Here is a 20,545-nt window from a genome sequence, read left to right on the forward strand (position 1 = left end):
CAGGGTCCGGTGGAGGGCTTTGGTTAATTCGGTGATGAACCTTCGGGTTCGGTAAGCCATCTAGTTAGTTAGTTAGTTATACAGCCAATATGGGATGTATTATTTTGTGCCAAATGATTAGAGACAGACAGGAAGGAGCGTCTGTGTAGAAGGTCTGGCATTGTCATATTTTGGTTTTAGTCCTTATATTAGTGTACCAGATGGTAATTATGGCACAGAAGTTACAGCCAGTAAAGTAAGGATGTGGCTTTTTTTATATTAGTCATCATGTTGGCTGTACAGGTTAAACATATCATTATCAAATTATATAATTGTTATAAATAATGAATTGTAAAGAATATGGAAGTGACTGTAGGCTATTTTAAGGTATAATCCCATCATTTGCATGGGAGGAATGAGGAAAACCAATATGTCAGTCAGAATATCTGGTCTCTCACATGCATAATTTTATGCAGTATTATTGGTGTGGTCTGTTTACTTTTTGTTGAGTGTTTTTTTTTCTTTTTTCCCAATAGGTTACTTCTGAAAGATCTAAGTTGACCTCTCTGATGGAAGGCATTACTTCAACATATGGTACTGGTGGTGGCAACTCTGTGCCTAGTGCAAGTTTAATAGCTGGCATTGCTTGTGTGGCTTACTACTCTGAGGATGGCACTGCATACCGAGGCATCATAGAAACTGTGGACAGTAGCTCTGCAGTTGTTCTGTTTTGTGATTATGGGAACAGAGAGGAGGTACCTTTGGACAAGATAAAGGAGATTTCTCCTGAGTATCTGAGCCTTCCCATTCAGGGGCTTGTGTGCAGGTTGCTGGCAGCTAAGCCTCAGCATGGCATTTCTTGGTCAGAGGAAGAAATAGCTAAATTTACCACAATGACAGAGGAAAATAATCTGCAAGCACATTTTATTAACAAGTCAAATGGTGTATATGAAGTTGTGTTGGAAGATTCTGATACTGGAATTAACCTTAATGAGCAGTTTGGTGCAACAGTAGAACAAGTACGGTATGCTGGATTTAAAGCTGGGGTTGAACAAAACCATGAAGTGGCCTTTCAAGGGCAGAGATACATTGTTCAAACTGTGGCACCAGAAACAGAGGATGTTATAATAATGTGGTTCATTAATCCAGAGCAGTTTTACTGTCAGTTGCTGACATCACAGTTGGCAGTAGGTGATATGATGAATGCAATTCAGACTGCATATCATGGCAAAACTCCACTTACCTCATCTGTCCAAGTTGGCTCTCCTGTGATAGCAAAGTTTATGACAGATGGTGTTCTCTATCGCGCAGAAGTGAAGGAAGTCCCGGATGCTTCATCTTTCATTGTGCAGTTTGTTGACTATGGTAACTTTGATCTTGTAGCGAGGAGCAATGTGTGGGACATGGAGAAGAGGTTCATGGCCTTACCAAGACAGGCATTACCTTGTTGTTTAAGGGGGGTGAAGGCTTCAGATGCACAATGGTCCAGAGGAGGTATGGGGGTTGATAAGTATTTTGAAGCAGAAAAATTCAGTTGCACATTCCATGATTGTGAAAATGGTAAATACAGTGTGTCTCTGGTATCAGAAGATGGGAAGAGCATTGCAGACCAACTTATTGCAGACGGACTTGCTGTGGCTCAAGATGTACATTCTGGGACCATAAAGACTGCAGATACAGGTGAGTACTTACACAGTATCATTTATTTATATCAAATTAATTTATGACCTGGGATAGCTCTGCTTGAATCGTTTATTCCCAGCAGGACAGTGCTGTTTGTCTTCAAGTAGCTTGTTCAGACACACTCTAGAACTTACACAGTCTCCTCTAGTTGGTGTCTATAAAAATGACCACTTGCCTGATTCTAGTGCAGAAGAATATGTAGATTTATACCTTCACTCCATACTTCTTCATTACATGTGGTGCTTGATTAAGCATGGGGATAACTATCTTTTTACTTGAAGATTTCTGTCTTCTGGGTTGTTGCGCTGTGTAGTCTGGTCGATGTTAACCAACGTTTCAGAGATCATACTGCCTCCGTCATCAGGGCGATGATGGAGGCAGTATGACCTCTGAAACGTTGGTAAACATCGACCAGACTACACAGCGCAACAACCCAGAAGACGGAAATCTTCATACTCACCGCTGTGAGAACCTCAAGTCTTAAATCTTTTTACTTACTTTTCTTATTGTGCTAGAAAGGATAGGCTTATAAAAATTATGCTCTTGATGTTTTGAACCACCCTAAAATTTCATATCATCAGTAATACCTATATGGTAATAGTGTGAACTTCCTGAGGTGATTTCAGCATAGCAGTAAATCACAATAATGTCCTGAAGTATAGTGTGGTAATAGATTGTTAAAAACTATACAGCTTTTGTTGATATAATTTAGGAGACTGTAATGCCAAATTTTGGTAAAATTACGAACATGGTGGTGTGGAATACTGAAACTTCATCTGGAATATGTATTGGTGGAAATTATGCTCAGAATTAGATAGCTGAATTGCATAATTATAAGTATCACTTGTTCTTCCAAACTTCATCATATAGATTGAAGAATTTGACAGAAAGTAGATGTTTTTCTCAGAACTTCTTGTTATCTTGTGATTATGTATATCAGGCAAGTCATTGCACTTGCTTGAGAAAGCATTTCCAAGATTATTATTGATGACATTTAAATTTTGTTACCATAAAACAAATGATGCATTGCAGTAATTAAATTTTTTACCTATAATAGATTTGCTGTTACTCAAGGTATTTTACTTTGGGTATATTTTGTAAGTACACTGACTTGAGAAAAGTGTTATAGTTTATGCTGTGCAAATTATCATTATCATCAGTGTATTTGAATATCTAATTTTAGGTATTCATTTACATTCCCTTAATGTACATTGGCACCTCTGTGTGTGTGTGAACTTGCATGCCTCTCACAACTGATTACTGACACTGAAAATTTTAAGTAGATAGCTTTATGTTTTGTGGTAAAAGTATTATGACTCATCCCGTGTTCATGAAAGACTATTTGCTGTTCTTGTTTTGCTCATCTTTTGACATCAGAGTGTAGCAACATATGCACATAGCCGGTATGCTGACATATGATACAGTCTGTGTAATCTTACTTGCAACTTGAGACAGTTGATTTGCTCTTGTGTAAACAATTTTACCAATCCTTTGTTACTTCTCCTTCCTTGGTCCACATATTCTCCTCAGCACACATTTTCTGTATAAGTTCAGACCAAATTTCACACCCATGTTTCTATCAGGAGAGACAGCCATAGACCTGAGTCTGCTTCCTGGGCAGATTGTTGCTGCACATGTCACATGTGTGAGAACAACAGACAAGTTCTCCACATTCTATGTTCATCTTAATCCAGTTCTCGCAAAGAGGATTCAGTCCTTTGTTGATGAACATTTTTGGAAATCTGAGGTGAGTATTTTATTGCTTGCTTTACTAATCCCTTGTTATTACAGAAGGTATTTGAAAGAACATATTGGAATAATTAGCTCTGACAGAATGATAAAAAGATAAAGGGAAAGATTCTGTTTTGTAATATCCATAACAAGCCAAGCAGGTCTAATATTACTGGAAAGGCATTTGTTGTCGAAATATAGATCATGTTTACTTTCAGGAATGATATGTGCATTGTGTATTTATAAATGTTTATAGAACATACAGCGTGTTCAACCTGACAACCTTCCAGTGCATAGTCTGTGCTTAGCTTCCCAAGATGGTACCCAGTGGTACCGTGGTGAAATTTTTAACGTGTCATCCAGTGGCGCATTTGTCTACTTCATTGACGTAGGAGAGAGGTATCAGATTCCTCTAGACAAGGTATTTGCAATGAAGCATTGTATATTAAGTGTGCATTGAATGTGGTTAATATGTGTGTGTGTGTGTGCACACGTGTGATTATTCACTGTATAAATGTAACATGCAATGGGCAGCTCATGTGTATGTCTACACGTTTCAGCTCTCAAACTACTCTACACATTTCATTAAAATTTGGCGTGAAAAATCGACAGTAAAAATTCTGAGGTACATTTAGTTTCGGTCTGTATTAGTTGAATGTAATTTGTACATTATTCAAACTGAAGTCAGTTTATCATGTTTCATGAAAATTGTTCATTATAAAAGAAAAAGTATTTATGTCAGTAGATCTCACTGAGTTTTATGTATAATTTGTATTAGAAAAATATTTCAGCATGGTGTATATTGAACAGAATATAAGGAAGATTAATGTCTGCCTCTGTGTAGTGTAATGTTTGTACTGCTCTGTCAGCTGTAAAGTAAAGCTGTCCTGCTACATGCTATATATATGCTTGGTGTGTGTGTGTAGCTCCTACTCATTCTTGACCTCATCACTGGATTGGGGTGAGTGGTCAGCATCATGCCCTGACTCTCCTTTACCCCCAGGGAAAGGAGCCCAGTACCTATTTGTTAGGAGCTGGTTAATCCCCAAAGCCAGTCTGGATGCAGAATAAAAAAGAAAAATCTTTTGCCCTAGTTGAGAATTTAACCCCAGTTCTCAAGTCCATAGTCAGATATTATATTGTCTCATTCTGTTATGTCTCCATTGAATGTTTGTCAAGAGAAACGAGAGGTGGTTATTTGACTCATCTGTTTTTGTTGGGAAAAATTAGGGGTACATTAAGATAACACTGACATATATTTTGCTTTCTTAAGTTTGGAAATGATTTAATCTTGAATTTTATTACCCAGCAAGCCAGTAAACTCATTCTGGGTGTTATTACACATTATTGCATATGAAACCAGTGTTTTGCTTTGAAATCATCTGCTTCACTGCTGTGTTATAGCTACTAATTACATTTTTATCATTGGAACCTGTAAGTGCCAGATTATTTTTTGCACAAAAAAGAACGGCCTGCAATATGCATTTGAGACCTTCCTGTCACATAGTGTTCTTTATTAATTGATTTCCACTTTGAAAAATTAGTTTTCTAATGAATTCTTGTGATTCCCCACATGTGGATGCAGGTTTTTTCAAGAGTTCCGAGTATAATGCAAGGAATCAATCGATGAGGGTTTACTGTACTCCAGAAAATACTGTGTGACCTGCTGCCCTATATTTGATATGCCATATTATGAATAATAGTTACAGTTAAACTTGAATGTGATGCTGTAATGATGGGTCAGTCTAATGACTTTGATTTAGTTGCATCTATTGTAAGAGCGTGCTGAATTCCTGAATTTGTGTTACAATCATAATATGTATTTTGAAAATTCTGTAGGTCTAAAAAAATTGAAAGACGTCAAGATAATATGAAAGGTTTATCGTTACTGCCTGTGTCCCTGATTTCTCAAAGTTACTGACATTGAGACACACTCCCCATTGTTCTGAGCTGTAACTGTACTGTCAGTTTCTTTTGAATCACAAAAAAAGAGGCCATTGTTAATTCCTGTAATATTTAGTAAAGTTAATTGAAATGTTCTGTTTTATTACAGTTGTGATTGGAGCAGTATTTGTATTTTTCGGTTTCTGAAATTCTGTATAATTTTTTATCAGTTTAAAGCTAGTTCGATAATTTTATAATTAGTTAAATATGCAGACTTTGCCTATGCTTTGTGTCTACAATATTAATGAGTTAGTACCATTGTTACATTTTCCAGGTTCTGGTCATTCCACCTGAACTTGCCAAGCATGCCCCACAGGCAGTAGAATGCTGTGTCACTGGCAGTGTTAATTCAGTCATTGTTCCAGATATGGATGTCATACTAAGTGTGAATATGGTTTACAGGGAAAGGTAAGAGTAATATACTTGGATCATGTGTTTGTCCCACTAGTAATATTTTAATAATTTTCATGAAACTTTGTAAGAGGGTTGTGCCATTTGAATCCACCTTAATACTTATGAGATTTTCTGTGTGTATGTCCCTCACTTTTATAACTTGTGAATTAGTGCTCTTATTTTTATGAAACTTCATATGAACTACCACATGGCTATGTCAGTGGGTTCTTTGTAACTGAAATTCAGGTGGTGCTATGCATTATTTTCTTTGCTGTTATGGAATTTCTTTCATAATTTGAGTTCTGTATCATTACATTATCTGTGTGTGTAGTAATACAGTAGGGCACCGCTTATACGGCGGGTTAGGGACCAGACCCCCGCCATAAAGCCTTTGCCTTTTTTCACTTGCAAATGCATATCAAAGCCTAATAAGATGTTTACACTATCATATAGTAAGTGCACAATAGTGCTAGGCCTAAGAAAACGATATGAAAGTAAAATGAATATCAGTAGTACACACATTGTAGCTGGTTTGATCTTCAATCCACAACCAAAATTTTTTCCATGTCGGCAATAAGGCTATCTCTTTTTCTTATGACTTTGGAGTTCATTGGTGTGGCACTTTTAATTTCATTTAACACTTTCTCCTTAGCGTTCACAATGGCACTAACAGTTTGGCGAGCTGGGCCTAGCTTACGTCCTATCTCGGCCATAGACATGCCTTGTTCACGAAGTTTAATCATATCTAACTTGGCATTTAAAGTAAGAACCTTACAACTTCTCTTTTTATTGCTACTACCCTTAGACGCCATTGTAATTACACTGTAGTAACACAAAAATATTACATAAATATACAGTTTGTAATAACTTTGAAAAATTGCCAGAAATACAGAGAGACGCGGAGCGCAGAAAAGCTTTAAACAGACTGAATCAGGAACGAGAAAATGGCGCCGGACGCATTTCTCTGACTCAGCTGTTGAGCACCGTATTAGCGGAGCGCCAAAAAAACGGGGCCCTGCTGTAGAAGATTATGTTGAATGCAAAGATTTTGTGTCAGTGTGTTATCCTCTACTGTTTGAACTCATTGAAGAATTAGATTGCTTTAAATTAATTTGGACTTCATAATAGCACATTTATACATGGCTGTAAATTTATCAGACTACCACTGTTCATCTGTGGCCTTGCCTTTGTCATATAGCATCAGTAGTCATATTTCAGTATTGAAAGAGTATTTTAGTGGTATCCTGACTGGAAATATAATTGAGACAGAGCAGCCGACATATACTGTGGATAATTATATTGAAGATCCTACGTTTGAAGAAGTACAAAAAGTAATCAAATGTCTGAAAAATGGTAAAGCACCCGGAAGTGATGGGATTACTGCTGAACTACTAAAAAAAGGGGGAGTCAAGTTATGGGAGAGAATACATAATCTGATATTGTTAATCTGGAAAGAAGAAAAGATTCCAGAAGAATGGACGCTAGGAGTAATACAACCTATACATAAAAAAGGAGATAAAATGGAGTGTACCAATTATAGAGGAATTACACTTCTGAATGTAATATATAAAATCTTGTCAAGTATTCTATATAATAGATTGGTTGTATATGTAGAAGACATGTTAGGAGAGTATCAGTGTGGCTTTAGAGCAGATAGATCAACGATAGACCAGATATTTGTATTGAGACAGATTCAAGAGAAAGCCTATGAATATAATATTGACTTACATAATTTATATGTGGACTTCAGACAAGCATTTGATAGTCTCAATAGGGACCAAATGTTAAGCGATATTCTCCTATTAGGGATACCATCTAAATATGTCAGGCTCATTAGAGCAACGTTGAAAGACTCCAAGGCTGTAGTAAGAGTAGATGGTGAGCTAACTAAACCATTTAATGTCAATATGGGAGTTAGACAAGGAGATGCTCTCTCAACAATGCTTTTTAACCTGACGCTGGAAGCATCTATTCAGAAACTTGAGATCTCAGGACATATAGGCATAAAATCAATACAAGTGAGTGCGTATACAGATGATATAGCTATTATTAGCAGAAATAAAGCTTCACTGGAAGAAAGAGTATTAAAATTGATAGAAGAAACATAATTAAGGGGGCTAAAAATAAATGAATTGAAAACAAAATATATGAAAGTTACAAGAGCAGCAAAAAATGTCACAAATAAATTGAGAATAGGACATTATAATTTTGAACATGTGCAGAATTTTAATTACCTGGGTTCACAGATTAATACTATAAATTCAGTAACTAATGAAATTAAAGCACATACTGTGAATGGTAATAGATGTTATTATGCCTATCAGAATTTAATGAAGTCTAAAATACTGGGAAGGGAACTTAAACTGAGAATCTATAAAGTTCTGATAAGACCAGTAGTCACATATGGATGTGAAGCCTGGACATTAACTAGCTTTGATGAGCAACAACTTAGAATATTTGAACACAAAATATTACAGAAAATCTATGGTCCAATACAGAATAGTGATGGCTCCTGGAGAATTGGGATGAATCATGAACTAGATTGTATCATACAGGGAGCAGATATTGTGAGGCTGATCAAAAGCAAAAGGTTAGCCTGGCTTGGCCATGTTGCAAGAATGGAAGGAAAGAGGGTAACTAGAAGAGTGATGGAATGGAGACTGATGGGAAGAAGGATGAGAGGGAGACCACGGAAATGATGGATAGATGACGTGGAGGAGGATGTGAGCACGATGGGAGTAAGGGGATGGAGAAGATTTGTGAATGATAGGACAGAATAGAAAAAATTCATCGAACAAGCTAAGACCCACACAGGGTTATAACGCTATAAGAAGAAGAAGAGTCATATTTCAGTATTTTTTATGTTCGCTTTTAATATCGAAGTATTATGAGGTCTGTTTACTAAGTAACAAGGAGACCTGGTTGATTGTTACCCTCTGATTTGACTCTGGTTCTGCAGTATGACGGTGGATCCTCCTCTGACTTCCTGGCCAAAAATATTAGGTGTTCATACTCCAGTGTTCCTTTGTAATTCACTTTTTTCGTGTTTATTACTTTTGCTTCATAAGTTTCATAAAGGATGCATCTCTTTATTGACTACAATATCTCAGAGGTAGCATGTTTGCCTATGATGTGAGTGAGCTGGGTTCAGTTCCCAGAAAGTGTCTTTTTTTATTTTCATGTATATTGATTTTTTTGAGACCATAAAATTCCACTTATTTTTTAAGTCTTTGCATTTATGTATTTTCTTTCTTCATTCACATTCAAGAATGAGAGGAGTACAGTTGGTTCCTCAGTGTAAGAAGTTGAAAATATACTGATATTTAACATCATGTGAAGCTTTCAGTAATGTAAACCAAGTTGCATTCTCAGCTGAAGGAGAAACTGCAGGATGCAAGTTCATCAAACAATTAGTTATTGGATGGTTTGTGGTGTTGCAAGATTTTGTGCTTTTGCTGCTTTTACAAGTACCATTTAGAATCATGCAAGCCTGTCACCCTAGTCTCCTGTGTGTGAAACTGTTCTGATAATGTGTAAAGCTTCACAGTTGTAACATATTGGTGTGTATTTTCAGTTTTTCGTATTGAGAAACAAACTTCACGTCTTTCATTCTTGAATATGAATAAAGTAAGAAAGAAAATAAATGTAAAGGCTATAAAGACAAATTTAATTTTATAGGCTCCAAAGCCATTATAGGCGTGATGATGAAAAATAACTTAACAGGGAATCAAAACTGGATCACCACATTAGGCCCGTTACATAGTCGAGCGGACGCTCCGTCCTCCGCTCTCCGCATGCGGATAAGTTACCTTGTTCTTTATGTGACTACACGATTCGACAGGGCGGCCCGCGCGCGGAGGAGTCGTCCGCGTGGCCCTTCCGTCTCCACGTCAGTTAATTCCATTGAACAAGTTGTAACTTGCACAGTCAAGCGGACAACGTGCGACAGAACATTTAATTTCTAAAAAATGTAACAAATTTGAGGAAGCTTTACTGAAGATGCTAGAGGAAAACAAAGAAAGAGAAGATGATGAAGACGAAGCCTTCCTAAAATCAATATTGCCAACTTTAAAAACATTCAGCAATGATAAAAAAACTACAGTTTCGATCAGAAGTGTTGAATATACTTATGCGCATTAAAAATCAGGACAGCTATTACCAGATTCCTTCATATTCTCAAAATCCTGTGCGTCCATATGGTAACCAATATATCACTTATCCGCAATCCAGACAAATACCTGTCCATTATCAAAACCAACCATCTTTCCGTCCAGTACGTTCATCTTATGATCAGTAACACCCATAAATTTCACCTCAACCACATTCAGCTTTTAATCAGCAGCCTCCTCAAATTTCTCCTCGACAACACTCACCTCTTCTCATTGCAAATACAGAAGAAATCACATCACCATATGACACAGTTTCATCCTGAGGTTCTGCTTCCATATCACCCAACATGAGTGAATAACAGAGATCATATCAATTAAATAATAATAATAATAATAAAACTCTTTTAAGTGATAATTGATTTTCTTTACTTACTTAATTTAACAGCAAGTCTTTCTGTTGGAGATAAGGATACCCTATTCAAACTGGAAACACTTAATTTGGATTCCAGCTTCCCTATGAGTTCATCAAAGGATTTAATTGACATGCAGAAATAGTTAAAAAAAACTTATCACTATCTTCACGCAAATCCATATATAATGCCGTGAAAGCACCTTTCAGACTTCTTTGAGCAACTATAGGATGTACATATTATCTTCTATTTTTCTGTTGTAAGATTTGAGGTTTTCACAGCGGTGAGTATGAAGATTTCTGTCTTCTTGGTTGTTGCGCTGTGTAGTCTGGTAGATGTTTGCCAACGTTTCGGAGGTCATACTGCCTCCGTCATCAGGGCAATGAATCTCCCTCATGACGGAGGCAGTATGACCTCTGAAACATTGGTTAACATCGACCAGACAACACAGCGCAACAACCAGGAAGACATTTTTCCGTTGTTTTCTCATTTTATATATGTGGTACACAGCGATTACTTTTAGTCTGTATCCATCCATTTTCTACGACAAACTGATGAACCTCCGCGGCACTGTGTAAACTTGACTATCCGCATGCGGAGGGTGGAGGACAGAGCGTCCGCTCGACTATGTAACAGGCCTTATAGTGAAGCACACTACCAACTCAGCCTTCATGGTCAATGAAAGGATGTATATTTTATGAGACTTATGAAGTAACAAAAATAAAGGCAAAAATTAAATTGTGTGTTACAAGGAAACAGTGGAGTGTCGACATACAATATTTTGGTCAATAAGTTGGAGGAGGGCCCACTGCTATACTGCAGAATGAATTGGTTTGAAGGGTAACAATTGACTGGGTCCCCTTGTTTACATTGGAAAGTTCTAACTGTTGGTCACTGAATCATCTATCGATGTTTCCAACAGGGTATGAAGGCTTAAGACAAGGCCCTCTGCATTCTTCTGTGTCCTCCAGTTCATGCCCCTCCTGTATATGTGTCCACTTGTTTCCTACTCTCTTTCATATGTATTACCTACTTTGGTTTATCCACATTTTCCTTGGTCTCCCAGTTTTTTTTTTCTCTTTCTTTTATGAAACACCTCTTTTGTTCTTGTTTTGTTAGGGAGATTCTAATTTCCAATCTCTGCCTGGGGACTGCTCTCCTGACTTGATTTTTGTAGTTTTCCTCAGTCCCTCCAAATAAATTTTGGGAAATTATGTTAAATGCCATGCATGCCTCCACATCATTCACAGTCATCCTTCCATTTAATTCTGTATGTAACTGACTAATGTCATTAAAAATAGTCATAAAGAACAATATACTGAGTGCTACAAAGATTCTTTTTCCTTACAGGCTGATTGTGACTGTGTACAGTGTGGAAGGCAAGAAACTAGAGCCACTGAAAGACAGTGATCAGGGACTGCTTTTGGAAATATCTTCAGGGTTTCCAGATCCCATGATGTCAGAGGAAAGGAATTTTGATCCAGGACAACTGTTCAAAGAACTTTCAGTGGATGTATTTTCTGTGGTGTCAAAGGAATACAAAGTCGATCAGGAGCTACCTTCTGATGTAGATCCAATTTGTCCACTACCTGTGATGTCAAAAATGACAAAGATGTGGATGTCTCATATAGAAGGAGTAGATTCTCTTTGGCTGCAGAGAGTTTGTGATGCTGATAATGTAGCTGAACTTCTTGAGAAAATGTACATTTTCTATGAAGCTGAACACAAAGGTGTCAACCTTGAAATCTCTAAGGATAAGCTGTGTGCTGCCAGGTCAGGCAATGACAATCAGTGGTACAGGGGAAAAATTTTATCTGTGAATGTCAATGATGACAATTGTACTGTACTCTTCATTGACTATGGGAACTCAGAAACGATTCCTGCTGCCCATGTGAAGGAACTAGATGCCTCTCTGTTCACTCCACATGCACAGGCAGTTTGCACTGCACTGGCAGTGGAGTCTGATCATAAAGAACAAATCACATCTAAATTGTTAGAAATAATAGCTGACAAGGAATTCACTGTAGTGTTTGGCTTGAAGAAGGAGAATGTGTGGCTAGTCGATTTGCTTGTGGATTTGGAAAGTGTCAGCAAGAAACTGGTTGATTTGGGTCTCGTTAAGAGATTTGAATCCCATTTGTTTCGATCAGATCTGAAGGAGGGATCTTGCTGTGCTGTCTTTGTTTCACATATTGACTCACCATGCTGCTTCTGGGTACAGAAAGCTGAGGAGTCCCATGAAATATTGAAATTACAGGGAGAGTTGCAGGTGGCTGCAGGCATGTTGGAAAGTATGACGTTGCCCCCACCAGTTGGGGCAAAGTGTATTGGTATGTTTGCTGACACTTGGTACAGGGCTGTTGTACTTGAGAGTGACTTATCATTAGTAACTGTGTGTTTTATTGATTTTGGAATTGTTGAAATTATTGATGTCACATCAAAAGGCCTGAAACCTCTTCCAGAGAAACTGCAAAATATTCCGGGATATGCAGAGAGATGCAGTCTGCTTAGTAGTGATGGAGAATATACATTTCACACTGGGGCTTGTGAAAAAATGGAAGTTCTATTGGGAGGCACAGATAGGCCAGCAACAGTTCATGTACTTAGTGATGGAGAGGTAAAACATGTAAATCTTGTCTCGGCTGACAGAAACAATGTTTTGATGATTCTTGTTAATGAAGGCTTGGCCACAAAAACTTTATTCATAGAACAAATGCGTGCTGTTGATACACAGGTCATTGGAGTTCCTGCTGTAGATGTACAAATTACAGAACAAATTACTTCTGTAGGAACACAAGTCACAGAAGATATTGTTGTAGTTGATACTGAAGTCACAGAAGATATTGTTGTAGTTGATATTCAAGTCACAGATGAAATCTCTACTGTAGATGCAAAAGTTACAGAGGATGTTGCTGCTGCATATGTGAGTTACATTGTGTCCCCATCTGAGTTTTGGATTCTGTATGAATCTGATATGAGCAAAATTGAGGCGATGAAACACAGACTGCTTGAAGCTGAAAGTTTCTCATTATTGGATTCACCTGTTGAAGGTATGTTGTGCACAGCAAAGTTTTCAGATGGATCATGGTACAGAGCCAAAGTACTACAGGTGACAGATGTAGTTGAAGTGTTTTTAATGGATTATGGAAACCATTCACTTTCATCAGAATTAAGGAATTTGCCTGAGGACTTGATAAGTGTGCCTCCATTGGCAAAATGTTGTTCATTATGTTTACCTGATGGTGTGACAGAGTGGTCCATAATAGCAAATGAGAAGTTCAATGAAATAACTGGAAGTGGCAGTACTCTGTTTCAAGTTAACATTTTGGAGGAAGGGGATTGTGCTGTTGTAAGTTTGCTTGAAGGGGGGCAGAAAGTAGAGGAATTATTATTAAATTTGTGTACAACAGTAGATGATGCACCAACAGTATGTGTGAAACCATCAAAATTACATGCATGTGTCAGTCATGTGATCTCACCTTCTGAATTCTGGATTCAACTTGAGAAATCGTTCTTACATTTGAATAGAATTAGCAGCCAACTTGTTGAATGTGTGGGATTTCCAACTCTAAATGACACTGACGAAAATGTCTTGTGTGTGGCGCAATTTCCTGAAGATAGCTGTTGGTATCGGGCACGCATCTTATCTTACAGTGATCACTGTGTAGAAGTCATGTATGTGGACTTTGGGAATACTGCCATCTCAACAGAACTTCGAGAACTTCCAGATGAACTTAAAGACATCCCTCCGTTGGCAAAGAAGTGCTCTCTATCCATTTCTAGTGACATATTGCATTGGCCAGAATCTGTAAATGATGCATTTGTGGATATTGTAGGTAAGATGTATAAATTGTTTGAAATTGAGATAATCAGAGATGGTGATCCAGCAGTAATAAGTATGTGGTATGATGGGAAGAAAGTAGATGAAGAACTTCTGAAGATCACTGAACCAAGGAGGAAGGATGTAGCATCTGTTGAATGTGATATTTTGACTGAAATATGTTCTGATGAGAGAAAGGAAGGCAATGTTTGCAATGAAGAGGAAATAATAAATGAAGGGATTGAAAATTTAAGTGAAAATGTTAATGTTGAGCAGGTAAAAGAACAAGAAGAAATGTACAGTGGGTACAGTATTAAACATGTAGATGACATTAATGACATAGATATATCAGAAAAACAAAGTAAGGGAATTGGAGAAGAAGCACAGGTTGAAATAATTGAGCAAGCAGAAGACAAAAAGGAGAAAGACATTGCTAAAAATATCGCAAGTTTCAGTGAACAAGGTAAAGAAAATAATGAGGATCATAATGGAGAAAAAATTATTGTAGATAATGTCCAGAACATTGCAAATAGTGTAAAAGATTATCAGATTGAAGATCGGGTCTGTAGTATCAACTTTACCATAAACGAACCCGGAGAATTTGAAGAGAAAATGTCAGCAGAGAACAATGAAGTGATATCTACTGAAGTAAATATTAAAGATTTATCAGATTCTCTTAATACTAACATACTTATAAAGTCTGATGATGAAAATGGAGAAGATAGTGTATCTAAGGATGTCCAGGAAGGTTCTATAGATAATACTTCTGCTGTTATAAAGACTGATGATGAAAATGGAGAAGATAGTGTATCTAAGGATGTCCAGGAAGGATCTATAGATAATACTTCTGCTGTTATAAAGACTGATGATGAAAATGGAGAAGATAGTGTATCTAAGGATGTCCAGGAAGGATCTATAGATAATACTTCAGCTGTTATAAAGACTGGTGATGAAAATGGAGAAGATAGTGTATCTAAGGATGTCCAGGAAGGTTCTATAGATAATACTTCTGCTGTTATAAAGACTGATGATGAAAATGGAGAAGATAGTGTATCTAAGGATGTCCAGGAAGGATCTATAGATAATACTTCAGCTGTTATAAAGACTGGTGATGAAAATGGAGAAGATAGTGTATCTAAGGATGTCCAGGAAGGATCTATAGATAATACTTCTGCTGTTATAAAGACTGATGATGAAAATGGAGAAGATAGTGTATCTAAGGATGTCCAGGAAGGATCTATAGATAATACTTCAGCTGTTATAAAGACTGATGATGAAAATGGAGAAGATAGTGTATCTAAGGATGTCCAGGAAGGATCTATAGATAATACTTCTGCTGTTATAAAGACTGATGATGAAAATGGAGAAGATAGTGTATCTAAGGATGTCCAGGAAGGATCTATAGATAATACTTCAGCTGTTATAAAGACTGGTGATGAAAATGGAGAAGATAGTGTATCTAAGGATGTCCAGGAAGGATCTATAGATAATACTTCAGCTGTTATAAAGACTGGTGATGAAAATGGAGAAGATAGTGTATCTAAGGATATCCAGGAAGGATCTATAGATAATACTTCTGCTGTTATAAAGACTGATGATGAAAATGGAGAAGATAGTGTATCTAAGGATGTCCAGGAAGGATCTATAGATAATACTTTTGCTGTTATAAAGATTGATGATGACAATTGCAAAGACAGAATATCCAGTGTGAATATCCAGGATAAATATCCAGAATTTCATTTTCAGAAGACTCATCACACAGAAAAACTTGTTAGGGAAATAAATATAGAAGTAAAAACTCCTAGTGAAGCAGTGAACAAAACAGCCATGTGTCAATATGCTGAGAGAATTGTGCCAGCCAGTATCAGCAGAGGACAGTCTGAAGAAGAACTGGGTGTGGTGCTCAACAGGTCTGCTACACCCAGACTAAAGCATGCTGAAAAGATTGTGCCTGGTTGCATTTCACACAGCAGGCTTGGTGATAGTAACAAAGGTAATGAAATAAAAAGTGCACCAGCAACACCAGTAGTCTCACGTTCAGAGAGAATCTTACAAAGAGTGTTGTCCTATGAAGACTTTGGGCAAAGGACCCCAGCCAACCCAAAGTTAACTCATAATGACAGGATTGTTCCTGGAAGTATTTCTAGAGGGGAATCCCAGGAAGAAGCTTCTCCATTTCCACCAGTGTTGCCCCACACTGAGAAAGTTGTGCCTGGTAGTATTTCAAGAGACATTTCTGATGAAGTATTAGAATCTAAGCTGCTGCAAGCAGTGGTCATGGAGTCACCAAAGCAGAGAGCAATTGATGCTGACCCCGCATCTGTTGCTAAAGTGCAGCCATGAAAAGCTCAATGCTGGTTAGTTTTGCAGATTCCATTAACTACAGAGTAATTAAATAATGGGAGTTTCTTGATATTTATTTTGTTACAAAGAATTTAGACATAGCTGTACATGCTATAAAGGTGCTGTCTGGTAGTGAAAAGGGAAGACCTACTTGCAGACAGTTCATGTCTTTCTGTGTAATTTGTAAATTAAAAATTTCTGAGAGGCTTATGATTGTTGAAGATACCAAGAGTTATGGGTACATACAGAAGGCACTGAATGAACCATGTCAACAATAGTATGGTGGGTGGGACAGAATCATGTGTTCCATGTCTATTAGATGTAAAGGGCAAGGGATCAGAGAGGTGGGAGGGGTAGCAGGTAAGGGAACATGTACTATCCATACTGTAAACATTATTTCTCAGCAGCAATACTTGAAAGTTTGCTGCCCTGATTAAAGTTTCTGGTTTAGGTAGTGTGTGTTTTTCCTTTTCACACACAAGCTTGTGACATAGGCACAGTTTTATCCCAACTGTTGTATATTAGGACTTGACTACTTGGGGGGGGGGGGGGGGGGGGGAATGAGAAATTGTGAAAGTGAAACTGTGCTTAATGTTTTTTCCGTCATGAAATCCTTAGTAACCAAATTTTGTTTAAAAAATTCAATGATCCTAGGCATTATGGGGACATTGAAGCACATGCATTCCTTCTTATTGTCACTTAAAATTCACATTTCACATTAATAACAAAACTAATATTTACATGTCAGTTGTTCAACAGCTGTTTGAATGTTATACAAACAGTTTTATTTTTGATACAGTTAATTGGTTTCACATTATTCTGTAAAATACAGCCACATGTTCGGGATGACTTATGACAATTATGTTGGCATATTTTTTGAAGTGTTAAGATTGACATACTGGGTAGCATTTGAATGCTGTATATTACATATTAAAAGTGTATACACCAAATGCATAAAAGATATGTTTTTAGAAAATTGTTACTGATTTACATTGTTAGTAGTATACTTTTGTGTGCTTAGGAAAGTTCTGTGAGAAAGCTTTGGCATGGCTTGAGGGCATCAGGTTATGCTACTGTTTCAAGCCACATAGATTGCATATTTTTAATAAACAGAAATTTTACATGTCTCAAAATTTATATATCTGGATAAAATGTGAATGTGTAGTGGTCAAAAGAATGGTCATCTTATTTCCATGTATTATTGTGTTATCAGGATTTCCCAAGCAACAAGGGACACTATGTCTGCAAACTTGACGCTCTGGAGACCCAGCACTGAAAAGCTTTTGTGTAGACCTTCATAGCGAGCGCTAATTTTTGACATGGTTCATGAAATTGCTTTCTGATCTTTCGAACTCTCTTTAATACTTAAGTAACAACAGTAGTGTTGATGGAGAAAGATTTGAAACAGCATCACTTTTTCTTCTTTTTATAAATAACAGTTTATTTGAAAAATTATCCTTGTTTCTAGTTGTCTTCAGGTTGATTAGAGTAATTTATTTGCTTATCCACAAAGTTTTAATTTTCCTTTGCTCTCATGGGTTCACTGTGTGTGTTCTATATATATACATATAAACACACACTTTTGATGGTTAGAAGGGAAAGATGTTTCTTCATAATCCTATATTATCAGAGTAGTCCATGAATATGGGCTACCAGAAATATCTCATGTCATCCATAAGAGCATGTTGAACCCTGCTGTGGTATTTATTGGCATGCTTGTTAACTTGAGGTTGTTGAGAATAACATTCAGCATCACATATTAGATATTTATCATCATATAGGTAAAATAAGTTGTGCAACAGTTGGTATAATTTTCCATATGAAATGCAATTAATTGCCACAATTTCATTGTATACAGTTTTAATGTGTGTTGTCTTTTCACCATAAGCTACAATCAGTTGTGTGTTTTTATGTGTATTGTTACATAAAACGTTTTACAATAAATATCTGATCTATCTGATGAAAGTAAAAATATTATTTAAATTTTACATTATCTAAATGCAAAATGAAACCAAGCCCTGAGCAGTTTTGCATCTGATTTTAGCATACAGGCAATCGAAGATATATGGTAAGATACATATTTTGAACTCATATGTTTGATCTTTGTTTATAATTTTATGGTCATTCTGTGTATGTGACACTGCATCTTCAAGTTTATTATATATGTAATCAAAAATATAATGCTGTATTGTGTGATTCAATTTTTTGTTACAAACTGGATGATTAAGGGCTCTTAATTTATAAAAATGTTAAGGTCTTTCACAGCCGTGATATTTATGCCTTATGTAGTACATCTTGTCTGCATATGATGTCCAGAAATCTTTCTCAATTAAACAGTTGCCCCATTTTTTGGTATTTTAAATATGGCAGCCAAGCCATGACATTATTGTGGGAAAATGGAATCAGATTCACAAAAATTCTCTGCCTATGTTTAGTGAAGAAGTTATCTTTCTGAAAGGAAATGCTTGAATTTTTTATTATTTATCTTCAGGGGTCTTAGATAACCATATTTTTAAATCCCTGATGTGCTCCCATTTCATAATTTCCAGACATGTCACCTGAAATGTCTCTTTCCATTATTTATTATTATTGAGGAGTCTGTGCATATAATAAAGTTCAAGTGGTTGAATTATGCTACAATAAAATTTGCTTATATTGGAATCATAGTGTATCTTAACAATTTTTCATCCAGTTGGATGGATTACCCCTTTGCTAATTGTTATTACAATTTTGTTTTGGATACTTGCATGCACTCTTTGTATATCAAAAATTATTTTAGGATGCCACCTAAAAGGAAAATTGATAATTGGGCTAAGCCCTCAAAAGATGGATTTTGTTATGTAATGCCTGTAACAGGCCATAAGGAAAGGAAAGGAAGAAGACTTTGTATTATAGTGTCTGCATACAAAATTTTTACAGGATTATAAGGTGCTTTTAAAGGTCCTTCCATTATCTCCCATGCTTTATTTCTCTCAATTATCAGATGCCTGAGTGTGATCAATAAAAATCCATTAATGTTGGTATGTTAAGTTCTCTTTGATTTTAAGTTACTGTGTCATTGAAAAATTACAATCTGTGCATGACTGCCTGTTTCTAAATCCACATTGCTGTCCTGATGGTATTATTTCTGCTGTCTTGTTATTTATATTTGTTAGCATACATTTTACAACTCGTGTTTAGTAAATTAATACTTCTTCAATTACCACAGTCATTTCTAGCTCCATTCTTAAAGATGTAGATAATTATGGCAATGTTCCATTGTTTCAGGATGCATTCATATTTCCAACAGATACAGAGTAAACTTAAGAACTTTTCTAATATGAATAAGGGAGCATATTTTGTTAATTTTATGTTTTCGTGTACCTGAAGCCTTCTGTTGTACAACTAGCTCGCACAACTGATACTTTTTATGCACTTTGTCCACCAAAATACTGTGTGTTTATTATGGTATATATTTTTTGCAGTTTTTATCCTCCACCCACCCAATGATGCTTGTTCTGAGCATGAACTATAAACAGGATACCCACTTGTAACATAAGTTTAGAATTTCTACACAAAAATAATACATTTATCAAATTTAAAGTGCCCTCTTTACTATATTGAAGGATGAGATCAGTGATTGTTCGTTTAGTTTTTATGATGGACTGAAGGTTAAATATTGCAGTAGAAGAGAGATCGTATAACTATGTACTGTAATGTACGGGGTGCGATCGGAAAGTTTCAAGACTGCGCCTATTTTTTTTAAAAAAACCCATACACTTATCTCAGGTATTAAATTCATCCATCACCCTCGAAGTAGTTCCCCTGGGAGTGAACACAACGATCCCAGCGCCGCTGCCAAGCCTGGAAGCATCCCTGGAAATCTTTCTTTGTCAGCCTGTCAAGCACCATCTGCGATTCTGCCTGAATCTCTTCTGTCGTTTCAAATCTCTTTCCCTTTAGCTGAATTTTCATCTTTGGGAAGAGGAAGAAGTCACACGGAGCTAAATCCGGCGAATAAGGAGGGTGCGGGATGACGGCCATGGTGTTTGAGGCCAAAAACTGCCGAACTTTGAGGGCTGTGTGCGCTGGCGCGTTGTCATGATGCGTCGCATGTGGAGTTCTTCCTTTAGAATCAGCTGACAGGTCCCATA

The 20,545-nt window shown here is 36.8% G+C and overlaps 1 protein-coding gene across 4 annotated transcripts in view; it reads left to right on the plus strand.

Annotated features, from left to right (window-relative positions):
- tud (tudor domain containing protein) overlaps positions 1-19,441 on the plus strand; it is a 32,133-nt gene extending 12,692 nt beyond the window's left edge. For all 4 annotated transcript variants that reach the window (XM_022082153.2, XM_087357095.1, XM_087357096.1 and 1 more), the window contains 5 exons: positions 516-1,659; positions 3,246-3,409; positions 3,650-3,814; positions 5,612-5,745; positions 11,600-19,441. In XM_022082153.2, the coding sequence (XP_021937845.2) occupies positions 516-1,659; positions 3,246-3,409; positions 3,650-3,814; positions 5,612-5,745; positions 11,600-16,412 (6,420 nt within the window). In that variant the 3' untranslated portion in view covers positions 16,413-19,441. The remainder of the gene's footprint in view (positions 1-515; positions 1,660-3,245; positions 3,410-3,649; positions 3,815-5,611; positions 5,746-11,599) is intronic.
- Positions 19,442-20,545: the final 1,104 nt, after the last annotated feature.

Source organism: Zootermopsis nevadensis, unplaced genomic scaffold (genome assembly GCF_977971745.1).
Source record: "Zootermopsis nevadensis isolate Lab colony 2312 unplaced genomic scaffold, Znev_1.0 Znev_ptg000028l, whole genome shotgun sequence".
Taxonomy (NCBI): domain Eukaryota; kingdom Metazoa; phylum Arthropoda; class Insecta; order Blattodea; family Termopsidae; genus Zootermopsis; species Zootermopsis nevadensis.